At 46.8% G+C, this 13,320-nt stretch overlaps 1 protein-coding gene across 2 annotated transcripts in view; it reads right to left on the bottom strand.

The window, feature by feature from the left end:
* The window catches only part of ATP9B (ATPase phospholipid transporting 9B), a 2,445,811-nt gene that overhangs the window by 1,734,341 nt on the left and 698,150 nt on the right, over positions 1-13,320 (bottom strand). For both annotated transcript variants that reach the window (XM_078687568.1, XM_078687569.1), the window contains exon 7: positions 261-312. In XM_078687568.1, coding sequence (XP_078543694.1) covers positions 261-312 — 52 coding nt within the window. The remainder of the gene's footprint in view (positions 1-260; positions 313-13,320) is intronic.

The following is a 13,320-nucleotide window of genomic DNA, read 5'->3' as shown; positions in this document are numbered from 1 at the left end:
CATGCTGTGCACCACAATTGATGGCTTGCATGTGTAGTGATAATGCTCTAGTACGTTTTGTGATGTGCGCGACAGGTGGCAGTTTGTGCATACTTATATAAACGTGAACTATATTTCCCCATATCATATATCACTAACCATTTAAGCGAAATACCATAAAAGAGATTCACTCACTGCATTAAAAATAAAGCCGCGTGCAAACACAACACTTCTCAACAAATTGAAAAAGCAAATAAAAAAATTCTTGCAGGTCAACATACCAGTTTTCTCTGAGGTTCGCAGAAAAACCATATCTGCTGGGATTCGTTGGTTCTGCACGTAAAAATAAAATAATTCACATAAACGAATGTCCAGTAAGAACTGCCACAAAAGGTCAGACTTGGGATTGAAACTCAATTAGAATAGGATTTCTCTGAGTACTTCACATTCAGCATTTGCACTTCAGAAATCAATATTTTAGAAAAATTATACAATATGTAAGCAACCGCTAAGCCTTTCTGATTCTCACCGTAAGTGATTTATGTAAATGGTAGCAGTATCTTAATAAGGATGTTTTCTTAAGTGCATTTCTTTTTTAAGACACATTAAGTATGGATGTAACACCTAATATCCCCAGCCAATATGTGTTTGTTAGATCTGGCATTCTTGGCGTGGTTTCCCCTGACTTTTTTGCCCCTACATTTAGGACTGTGTCATGGATTTCGTTTAGCTGGTTTAGGTACTCTCGCCACTTTGCCACTGCTGATCAGTGCCAAAGTGCAAGTGTTCCTTGCGTACATTGTGATTCTGATTGGTCATCCATGATTGGCCTATTTGATTTACTGGTAAGTCTCTAGTAACGTGCACTGTGAGTGCCCAGGGCCTGTAAATCAAATGCTTCTAGTGGACCTGCAGCACTGATTGTGCCATCCACACCCGTAGCCTTTCAAATGTGTGTCAGACCTGCCACTGCAGTGTCTGCGAACGCACCTTTTCACTGCTATGTCGACCCGGTAAGGGCACCCCTTTGCCAGGGGCTAACCTTTACTTTTTTATGCAAGTCACCTCTTGGAGAGGCCAAAGGCACCCCCATTGGCAGGGTGTAGTGTATGTGAAAGATCGGACATGTACTGGTGTGTTTTACATGTCCTGATAGTGAAATACTGCCAATTTTGTTTTCACTATTGAAAAGACTAGTTCTCCCATAGGCTAGCATGGGCTCTGCCTTGAAACATTTTAAGTGTAATTTTCAATTGGGAATTTGGAGTTTGGGCTCCTTGAGTTCAGAATTTAATAACACATATTTTTTTAATTGTGTGTTTGTAAAGGCCCACTTTTACGACAGTGGGTCTTTTCTTGTTTAACCATCCTGTGCCTCAGCCTGCCTGTGGAATCCACATCTGGTTTAAGACTGACAAGGGCTGTTTGTGCATTCACTCCAGACGATCATACACAGGGAGCTGGGATGTGCCTGCTTATGCTGACTAGCCATCCTGGGCTAGAGCGCGGGGGGAGTTGTCACTAGCACCTGAATAGGCTGTGGCCGCCCTGCACAATGCTGTCTCGACCTCTTTAGTGTGGCTGGACCATGGAGGACAGAACTAGTTTTGCTGAGCAAGAGAGACTTTCTGAACAAAGACTTCAATGAGAAAAAAGGGGTATAAGAATTCGACCCAAAAACCCAGAACTGGACTAAGCAGACCCTGGCAAGAAGAAAGAGACCGGGCTGAAGAAATCAACACAGGTCTGTGTGACTGACTTTTTGGAGTTAATTGGGATCCATCTGAAGCAAAGCATGCAAAGACTCTGGCAGAAAGAGGAGGCAACTGCATTGACTTGTCATTTCATGTTCAGTTGTCTGTTGAGGATGATGCAGCAGTTGCGTGGATGGTCTGTCAGTGAATGTGTTGGCCCGAGTTCCTCTGGCCACCAACTATGGTCCCATGCGGAGGTGTTCTTCCTGAAGAATAGTACTTCTGTTTTGTCTGAGCTGAGTTTGAGGCGGCTGTCCATCATCCATTTGGCTAAGTTAGTCATGGCACTGGAGAAGTTGGTTTTAATGGTGGACAGGTCGTGGGTGAGCAAGAAGATAACCAATAAATCACATTAGGGTCAACTCACTCTGCCTGTCACACATTGGGGTTCATATTCACCCCCCTGGGAGACGCTTCAGTTACCGATAAATCAACAGTCATCTGACGAGACCCAAGCATCATTACTTAGAGGATCAACATACCAAGATCTAACAAAGCCAAAAGCACATCTCACCCCCCATTTCGGTCATGCGTGGAACACGCCAGTGTCCCCTGTCCCCCGTAATATTCGCCATCGCAATGGAACCGCTGGCGATACAACTGAGGGAGGAGGGCGAGCTCTGGGGTATACCGCTGGAGGGCCGTACACATGGTCTGTCCCTGTATGCGGCTGACCTCCTCATCTATGTCAGGGACATCGCGGCAGACCTCACCACTCTTTGAACCACACTCACTGACTTTGAGAAAGCCGCAGGGTTGAAGGTAAACTGGGCCAAATCTTCCATCTACCCCCTGCACCCGGATGTACCTCGCTGGGAGGTCAGTGTGGGAGACACCACACTGTCCTGGACGGGAGATGTCCCAAGATACCTGGGAATTTGACTCTATCATATACCTCAGGACCTCCTGGAGTGCAACCACTATTGGGCCCTCCGAGGACTCAAAAGCCAAGTCAACTTCTGTCGCACACACTGCCCCTGACCCCAATTGGAATGGTCGCTCTATCCAAAATGATCTTGATGCCCCGGCTCCTCTACTATTTCGCCAATGTCCTGGTTATCCCCTCACGCTTATTTTTTCAAGAGCTAGACTCGTTATTGACCTCACTGATCTGGGGGAAGGGCCACCGTAGAGTAGCCCTGACAATACAGCAGCTGCCACAAGATGGGGGGAGGGGGGCAGGGAGCCCCGTCCTGTGAGGCCTACTTCCTCACAGCGCAGCTGCAATAGCTATCGCGATGGACAGCGAGCCAAACCTGGGGGAAACGATAACACAAACAGGAGCTGTGTCAATTCTGCAGATGCTCCTCCCGGGGACCAAGCCCAATTCGGCACACCCCCTATTGGTCAAAGTGGCCATATCCTACACCCTACGGATACACCGTCTATCTAATGCGACGCCCATATACTCCCCATTATTGCCACTAGCGGGCCTCCCCAAGGGGAAAGGGTACTACACCATGGTTGAACTGCAAGTGTGGACAGAGCACACGCTCACCAAGTTAGAAGCCCTATTCTCGGACGGTCAGCTGATGTCGTTCGCAGGGTTGTCTGAAGAGAGTGGGCTTCCTGCCGGCCAGTTTCTATTACACTGACAACTGGTTGCCGACTGCAGAAAGACGTGGGACCTCACGGACGGAAAACCCAAGACACACCCGGTATTGCATACGCTCTCTAAACATGGGGATGGGGAAACACCTCATTACATGGATCTATAAATCCATCATGGAACTTACACATGCACCCCTAACACGACTGCGACTCCACTGGGAGGAGGAATTCAGACGGTCTCTCCAAGACAAAGAATGGCTCACAGTACTGGAACACCACTAAAAAGAGTCCCACAATTAAAGGTTCAAAAACATCCAATTTAACATACTACACAGCGCATACCTCATGCCGTCGCAGCTTCAGCGCTTCTTCCCAGCGACACAGTTTGACTGCCCCTGCGGCAACACCCCTGAAGCCCCATTGATCCACATGTTCTGGACCTGCCCCACACTGCAAGCCCTTTCCACAACAGTGCACACTACACTGCAGACGGTAACGGGCATGGAGGGACTCACCACGTGGGAGGCATGTTCCCTAGGCATCTTTAAGCAACACAAGCAGAGAAAGGTAGAGACCCGATTTGCATTACTAGCTATACTCCTCGCAAAGCGAACCATCGCAATGCACTGGCGCTCACCGGGCGGTCCCCCAATAGCCGCATGGTGGGGGGCGCTTAAAAAGTGGGACGCGCCTGAGGCGGACATCATCAGAGAGGAAGAGGCACGCGGCATGCGACAAAACCCAATTTCGATGGAATGGTCAATGCTCCTCCATAACTTTGTATAAACACAGGCCACCCCTGTGGAGACTCCGCAGGCCACACAGACTGAGCCAGGTCCAAATTCACCATGACCCGCACAATGCCCCCCCCCTGAACAAGGCCACCCCCTCGACCGCCCTGAGTAGATCGCCCCACTTGCGACGATGGGAAATCACTGCTCGCTGATAATGAACCTGCGAGGAGCTACGCCCCCTTTTTCCTACCGCCCTAAGTTCTGTCTCCCCAGTTTGGTTGCACATATGGATCGTCCCCTTGAACCATCACACGTAGACAACATAGGTCCAACACTCGCTCCCGGGGAATGGTTATTCCATAAGGCCTCCCGACATCCCCGAACAGGCATGCATCTACGCCTGCCCCACACAAGAAGAGCGGCATCCCACTCAATAGACACGCAGTTACCCATTATGAAAATGTTGACAATGAATGTTGTGCAATGATAAAAACTATAGACTGTATATAACCTGTACAATAACTGTAAAATCCAATAAAAAGGTTTACAAAAAAAATCTAACAAAGCCAAAAAACAAAATACAGCAACAGACAAAAAACTCTTGATACCCTTTTTGTTTCAGTAGAACTTAAATCTGTTCTACTAAGTTTTCTACCTCCTTCAGGTCTTTTATGTTGTGCATTATATTTTTCCACATGATTTTTAGGGTACCGAGGAATATCATTTGGGCAGTAGCTCCTATTGTTCTAAGTTCTTGGATGTACTTCTGCAACTTCCACTGTCTGTCCTGCGTGACCCTGGAAATTTCCGACCTAATGTGCAAAGACCACTATCCTTTCGTCTAGTTACCAGCTTTAATGGATTCAAATAAATGTCGTTCTTTCAGCGAATACGTATTGAAATTGATCTGATTTTTCCTAGGGTTCTTCCTGTTTAAATTCTTTGTAAAGGGATCAAGAAAAATCATTTGTATATCTGTGTTAGACTTGGCCCTTATTGTCCAACATTTTTTCGCTTGTCCCCCTAGCCTTTTTAATGATAAGGTGTGTCTGAACTAAAACTAATAAATGTTGTGCAATGGTGTACGCACCTTTATTTCTACCATTGTAGAAATGCACCTTTGTAAAATGTCACTTTTAAAATGAACGACATTTCTGTCTGCTTGTGCCGCCAGCCTGAGGTGGGTTGGCGGTCTAGTGTCTGAAGTGTTTGAAGTGACAGGGTGCCCTACACCTCCCCCACAGTGACAGTTTGGACGGGGACTGCCAGGAGCCTTCTAGAAGGTTCTAGCCCTTTCTGGTAGGTGGGGTGAGGGGTGTATAAATAGCCGAGCTGGGATGCCATGTGCTCAGACTGAGCGTGGACCTGAAAGAGAGGGGACACTCTGCCAGGAGATATCGCCGCATGGGCCTGTGTGCTGGGCTAGTGAGAGCCCAGCTGCTGGAGTAAAGACTGCTGTACCAGGAGGAGTGCCACGTTACAAAGGATGACGGTTCCTAGGAACTGCGGCCCTGTTCTGATGAGTGCCCACTGACCGCTGATCTTGCCCAGTAGGGCCTGCTGCTCTCCTACCTAGCGCCTTGTGAGATCTACAACTGTGCCCTGCCTGCTGGGTCGCGCCTGGAGAAGAAGAGCGCTGTATCTTACTGCCCAGGAGGTGAGGAGCTGACACCTGCAGCGCTGGGCTGCGAAAGCACTATAGTTCCATTGACTGTGCTAACAAAGCGCTATACTGAAAGGACTTGCCGCCAGCGCCAAGACTGGGAAGTGCTGGGAACCACAAGGTAAAAGCGCTGCATCACCCAAGTGCTCTTATTCTGGAAACTACCGCTTGCTGCCAGCGGCGTGCCAAGTAAGTGCTGCCCCCCCCCAAGAATCTGCTGACGCTGTGCGACCCCCGAGGGGACCCCCGGCACGGGTATCCCCCCTGTGGGCAGAGGGAAAGCGGATGCCTACCCCGCCATCTGCCGCCTTCGCGGGTGCCCACCCCGCGTGTGTGCCGCTTTTCGGCTGATTCAACAATAGCGAGTGCCCACCCCGCTTCTACCCTTTATTTTTCTCCACAGCGGGTGCCTACCCTGCATTCCAGCCTGTTAAGAAACCCAGCGGGTGCTCACCCCGCGTAGTGCACCCTTATCGCGGGAGCTGGCCAGAAGAGCAGGTGTATTTAAACTGAAGGCGGGAGCCCACCGCGCACTTCAGAATCGACCAGGATCACCGCCGCTGGCCCAGGAGTGCCGCGCGGGCTTCCCCGTGATGTCAGGGGAGCCGCGCTGAGATTGGCGCTGGCAGGAGTGCCTGAGGGGAAGTCTCGTCCCGCAGCAGGAAGCTGTCCAGAGCCTCGTGGGCTCCGCATCTCAGTCCCGGGTCCCAGGAGGGGGCCCGGGTGAAGCCAGGGAGCAGCCGAGAGGAATGCGGGGCTCCCGGGATACAGAGCCAGAGCCCTGCAGCGCCAGGACGGCCGAGAGTGAGTGCAGCCCCGGGTGAAGTTCAAAGGAACCCCTGTCTGCCGGTGAGTGGGGCTGAGTTGTGGGACTGTCGGGGTCCGGCCAAGGCACTGTCGGTGCTTGAGGCCCCCGACGTACCGGGAGGGCCCGCACCGGGCACAGCTGTGCCACACAGAAGCGGGCAGCTGCAACGTATTGTCCATTGCGTGTTTTGGACCCCCAGGCACTGCTAGTGCCAAGCGCTAATTGGCAGTACACAGTGGCGCCTCAGTTGCAGGCCGCTGCAACAGTTTTGCAACGTCTGGGGGCATTTTTGTATTTAGAGTCCTGTGAGGAGCTCCAACGAGGGCCTGTGAGGAGCTCCTGGCCTGATTTGCTGAACACAGCTGCTCCGCTGGACAGTGGCAACTGCAACGTTGGACCTTTTGTACTTCAGAGCCCCTGAGTGGGGCTCCTACGTACGCACAATGGTGCCAGTGTCTGGTGGCTGCCCAGTGGCGCTGCAGTTGCGGGCCGCTGCACCGAGGTAACTTTGGGCCATTCTTGAGGGAGTCAGCAACCTGCAGTGGGACACACATGAACGCATTGTTGGCGCCAAGGACTAGTTGCCATGCGGGCTATTGATAATAGGTGTAGCCTTTCCCTACTTCCCAAAGTTTTCATGCTTACTTGTGATGATGCCTTCATGCTAGTGATGACTCATGCCGTCATGCCCACATGGTAATGCATTTATACTAATGTGCCTAACGCTTTTTCCTAAAGATGATGCACCTGTTCTCCCATGATTCTGCCCAATGCAGGATGGGATTTATGTTAGGATTCTGCCCCATGCTCATGATTTGATGCCTAATACATTCATGCTTCTGATGCCTACTGTATAAGATTATGCTCACAGGTCAGGCCTACTGCTTTTATGCTAATGATGTTGTATTTAGCTCATGATGAGGCTTCATGGTTATGCCTGATGGTTAGCTGGACTGGGCCTGTCCTAATACATTTATGTTAATATTGTTTATGCCCACGGGCTCATGCCTCATGCATAAGAATTTTGGTTAACGACATGCAAAGATGTTCTCATTTCCTGTTTAGGGTATATGGCTATGCCTCATGCCAATATGGTTTAGTCTAGGGATATCGATTCATGCTAATGAGGTTAATACCTAATGTTCCTCCCCTATGCTGTATGTTTAGGCCTACTTAATATATGCCTTCTGACCACGCTGTATGCAAACGTGATTTATGCTACGTGCCTGGCCTTGCCAGTAGCTGCTGGCTGTGATACATTTATTGATGGAGTTTCCTTTTCCCTTTGTCCTGTTGCAATGGTTCTGGCAGCTGCCCGATTGGCCCTGCCCTGTAAATAATACCCGTGTAAATTGTTACCCGGTGCCGGCTGGCATGGAAGATATGCACCTGTGTTCTGCATTCTAATGTGTTTTATAAAGACACAAGTAATTTTTTCATGCAACCTGGTGTGGAGTCTCTTTTTGTAGTGTGCCTGGTGTGTCGCCTGTGTGTGCTGCGCGGATGCTTTACACATTTCCTCCAGAGTTTGGCCCGCCCGCTCTGCACCTCGATACCTGTTTCTAACAATCTGCCTTGAGCAATAAGGGATCTACAGAAGGGATACATTCTTTCAACAAATTTATCATAAAACCCTTACTGTTTTCTCCTTCTGAACCTTTCAGAACGTTCACCACTCTAACATTATTCCGTCTCACATTATTTTCCAGGGATTCCATTTTGTCTCTGAGTTTTTTCTCACCTGTTTTCAAGCCTGAATTTCCCCATGTGGCTTCAACCTCTCTACTGAGCTGTTCTAATGAGGCCTCCAGCACATGCACTCTCTCTATTCAATTATTCGCACCTAATATGGTTGAAATGAGGGTACCCCAGCTGGGTCAGGGGGGGTCTCGGCGCTCGAAAAGAAGGTGGCTGGAGAAATAATCACTGGGTGTTTGGTTACGCAAAAACTTTAGAAGAGTGGAGCATCTGTCGGAACATTGCTCAGATCACTCTGCAGTGAGGGTAGAATTACTCCTTGGCAAACAAAACATCGGCTCCCCCTAGAATGTCCCTAAATAGAACTTTTTTTACTTGATCCGGCAGTGACAGAGCAGCTCAGAAGAGATACAACTGAATTTTTCCAATTAAATAGTAACTTGGCCCTCATACATGCAATATGGGGCACATATAAAGCCTTCATTCGGCGCAGGATAAGAGGCCAGTCAGCGAAAAAACATAAGGAAACACAGAATAAATAAAGGGACATAGAAGCTAAGATTAACTCAATGCACAGGGTCAGGCTGCTGCAGAGAATATGGTCAAACATGTAAGAGCGAAGCTAGCAGATTAGCTGGAAGGGAGGATACGAAGTAAATGGGAAACTAGCAATTTGGCCTATTATGAATATGGAGAGGGTTGTAGGAAACTACTGGCACGGAAGATGAAGGTGGAGTACTCCAGAAACACCGTCAAACAATTTGAAGATAAACAGAATGGCAAACCATGTATAGAGGATTCAGATGAGGAGCAGGCTGTTACCAGTTTCTTCCAAGAATTATATACAGAGGATTTGGTAGTCTCTGAGGCAGAGAAATTTCTTGGGAGTGATGCTTTGCCAACTTTGAATATTGAAGCAAAAGAGTTTAAATCAGAAGAACAGTATGGAAGACGTGCAAGGGGCAATAAAGAAATTAAAAAGAGGAAAGCAGCTGGCCCAGACGGTCTACCGGATGAACTGTTTATGGTACTAAAAGACGAGCTGATCCAACCCTTAACTGATTTACTAAATAGAGGTTTTTTGGGGGGTCATGTTTGACACAATCTTGGGATGAGGCTAGAATCAGCATTATATTGAAACCAAACAAAGAACCTAAGACCTGCAAATCATATAGGCCACTATCTTTACTTAATAGCGTTTCCAAAATGTATACACCGGTGTTGGCAAAGAGGTTGGAGAAGGTGTTCGGGGCCTTAGTCTATGAGGTTCTGAAGGGGTTTAACAAGGGGCAATAGCTTCACAAATTAACATATGACTTGGTTGAATCGATTGATATGGCTACAGATAATAGTTCAGCACTAACAAGTTTGACTTTCGCCGCCGCCAAGGCATTCGATGGAGTGAGTTGGCCTTTCTTACACCATGTTATCCAAAGATATGATCTTAGAGAGGAATTCATAAGAGCAATTAGGTTAATCTACAAAAGCTGGTTAGCCAGGATTGCAGTGAATTGTAACTTAACCAAACAGATCAAAATAGACAGAGGGACGTGACAAGGGTGCCCGATATTGCCATTGCTTTTCAATTTATACAGCGAGTCTTTTGCAAATAAAATCAGGGGCAATAGGGGCAGCACTCCTTTAGAATGTAATGGCTGGGTGAAGAAAGTCGCACTTTATGTAGATGGCCAGATGGTACATAAACAGGATCCAGCTGGGTCCCTCCTGATGATATTACGCACCCTGAAGGGCCTTACGAGGGTCTCTGGATATTTGGTCAACCAACAAAAGACCTAGGGGAGACCCTGGCAATACTTAATATGCCAAAATATTGTAGTTTATCCATTTTTAAGTTCCCCTAACACTTAAGTCGAGTTTGGGCACAATTTACATTTAAAAGCAGTGCTGCAACACAGGGCTTTTTTTTAAATGGCCACGGGCTCTCTGCAGTGCACACATGCAAATGCAGAAAGGGTTGCTGGCCTCTAAACTGCCATGCCCTATTATATACTAGGGACTTCAATGTAGTTTAAATCCCCCTGCCCTATTATGTACTAGGTACTTATAGGGTAGGTCATGCCAATTATAGGGTAACCCTAACACATAGTGTACCCTAATGTGTGTGTGTGTTTTCACTTTGTTTTCACCATAGCACTGGCCCTGGGCCTGGTTAACCATAGCCCAGGGACAGTCAGAGTCAGTTACCATCAGTACCAGTCCTGTGCCCTGGGGGTGCCCAGGGCACAGGATGACTTGTCAACAACCATAGACTCAGATCTAGCCCTGATACCAAATAGCAATGAGATCATAAGAGACAATTCCTACACAATTAAGACACTGCAATGCATCTTCTCATACCTTGGATAGCAGAAAAACTACAACCTACCCTCACTCTCTTGATCTTCAAGCTTGACTAAGCCAATAGTCCACACCTGAGATACATATATAAATGATATATACTGCACTTAATTAAAGGACAACACATGCAAGGTACTTTTGCAGATGTGTGGTGCAACATGAACAAGAACTGTTTCCTATTTTAGAAATAGTCTGTAAGCACATCTCAAAATCACTGATTCAAGGGCAGACCTTTTAAGAATAACCCAATTAAATGCAGTCTTATGCTGAGCTCCTAGGGCACCAAAATAGGTGGAAAAGTGTGTATGTTCTTGCTTGTAGAAAAAATGTCACACAAAAAATAATTTCTTTACCAGCTTGTACTTTCATACATGCTCAACCAATGAAACTGCAACCTTATCATTGTGATACTTACCCAAATTGCCTCTTCATGAGCTTTTCAATTTCAACTTATATTTACAAGTGATAGCTCAAGTAATATCTCACTAGCAATCTTAAAGAAAGTTTAAATTTTAACATCTCCTTGAACTTTAGGAGACCCAGTGACACAGAACCTACTTCAGTAATACATACACCTGAAAACTTAACATTTATCAATGACATTATAAAACCATCAGATTTCTCTTCATTTCATGTTTTTATAGATACATTAGAAAGTCAATAATCCTAGCATTTAGCACTACATGAATGTACTTCACACAGAAATACTACCCCTGCTATTTAGAGTAGAATCTAGTTAGGCATGCAGTGGCATTGCTGGTTTTACCGCAGATTAAGGACACACAACATGCATTTGATCTGTGACCATCATGAAAGACAAACCATACAAAATGCCTTAAATGATCAAAGCAATAGAACTAGCCACATTTTTTACTTCTAATTTACTTACGACAAACTGAAGGCAGAAGCCCAAACAAAATGTATGCACAAAAACTGGAAATTCTTCTTGAGTGACGAACATGCTCTAGGCTCACCATTTTTTGTTTCTCCTATATAGAAGGACAAAGACTGATTTTCATATGGCGGATCCTGGTCTAGATTGACATAGCAGGTGAAAAAGACTGACATGGGTGTTTGTGTAATTACACATGAATTAGCAAACATGCACTATCCTCTGATCTGAAGGCAGATGTGCTCCAACTGGAATCTAGTATCCAGTCCCTATAAGCCTAAGCAACGCAGACTTCAGAACCAAAGACTTTCCAACGGGTAACCAGAAAGCGCACAAGAAGTGTGGTATATAAATAAATAATACCGGATCTATTTTTGGATGAATGAATGAATAACAGATAGCTCAATAAAATAAGAGTCAAGATTCGAGGTAGTAGGAGTTTCTGCAGGTTTATTACAGCATAAGGACAGGATCAGGACAACCTGCATAGGATGACCCAGCAGCTGCTGGGGCTAGGTCTGGGATGAGCGCGCTAACTTTTAATAACAATACATCGATTTATATACATAGCGCAAACACATAGCATTACATTGCAGTAGGCGTAGCAGTGGGTGGAGCAGAAGGCGTGACGCGTAGCAGTCGCGAAAGATAACAGTAAAAAGAGGTGTAACTGGGAGTATACATAAACATGTGATGCAAACGTAACAGAATATGTCATGAATGGGGCGGAAACATAGGAGGGGGCTACCTAAGGAGCCGGGACCTCTAACCTAATGGTGCGCGAAAACTGGCAATGACGTATTACTAGGAGAAACTGGGGGCTACGAACTCTGTGTTAGGAGCAGAGACTAGAGTCTGGAGGGTCGGAGCGACATGTACCTAAACCCTATCTGGTATCTGATGTTTAGGGAACATGTTGATATAAACTAGGAGTCATGAGGGGAAAAGCTAACTTGACTCTAAGACTGGACCATGCATTATTCTACATGAAATGCGTGATGAAGAATACTAAATGACCATTAAATACAGTATTTCTCTAACAGGGAGACGAGAAGGCTAGACAATGACGGAAACTATTGATGCAGTTCAGTAGCTTAGGAATGCAGAAGGAGGACTGAACTGATAACTGGAATCATAACATACTCTTGGCAGACTCAGAGGCAGAGCCGAGCTGCACCGGGCACTGCGAGGCAGGAAGTAAGTGAAGGGTCGAGGATACAGGTGGGGGCTGTATCGCTCCTCAGCGAGGCTTTCAGGAGACAGGAGCTGAATCTGTGGTCCGGGCCCTGTTGAGGCCTGGAAACGGGGACTTTATAATGAAATAACGTGTACACTGGGAAACGTGGCAACATAACTTTACATAGGCCTGATATTCGTAGTATTCACGAGGACTGGAAACTGACATATCAGAGGTGGACACAACTGTAATTGCGTCAGTAATCAGACATGGGGAATAACATATGCATATTGGTCATGCACACATAACATATGATGGATGAAGCGTAGGGACACAGAACATGGCAAAATTTACTTTTCCACATTCCCTCCTTGTCACTACGTTTCCATCAGGAAACATCAATTTTCATGATACCATCTATCATTTCATACAGTATCATTTGCTCGTCTCGAATTGTCTTGGAACGGGATTTAGAACGGGGCTTGGGACTAGGAATACAAGAGGTAGCACACATGCCGCAAATCGCAGGGCCACATTGTATACAGAGGCAGCAGCTAAATATGATTGCTACTGCAATACCTAGAAAGGACAGGACTTTCCATCCCCATGCGGAAATTATATTCCAGAACCAACCGGACCATGTCCAGGTGCCTGGATCTTGGTGTAACAGATGGGCAATTTTATGGAGTCTGGTTATAGCTGAATA

Source organism: Lissotriton helveticus, chromosome 4_1 (genome assembly GCF_964261635.1).
Source record: "Lissotriton helveticus chromosome 4_1, aLisHel1.1, whole genome shotgun sequence".
Taxonomy (NCBI): domain Eukaryota; kingdom Metazoa; phylum Chordata; class Amphibia; order Caudata; family Salamandridae; genus Lissotriton; species Lissotriton helveticus.
Note: the sequence above shows the minus strand (reverse complement) of the source record. Positions and strands in the feature narration are given on the sequence as shown.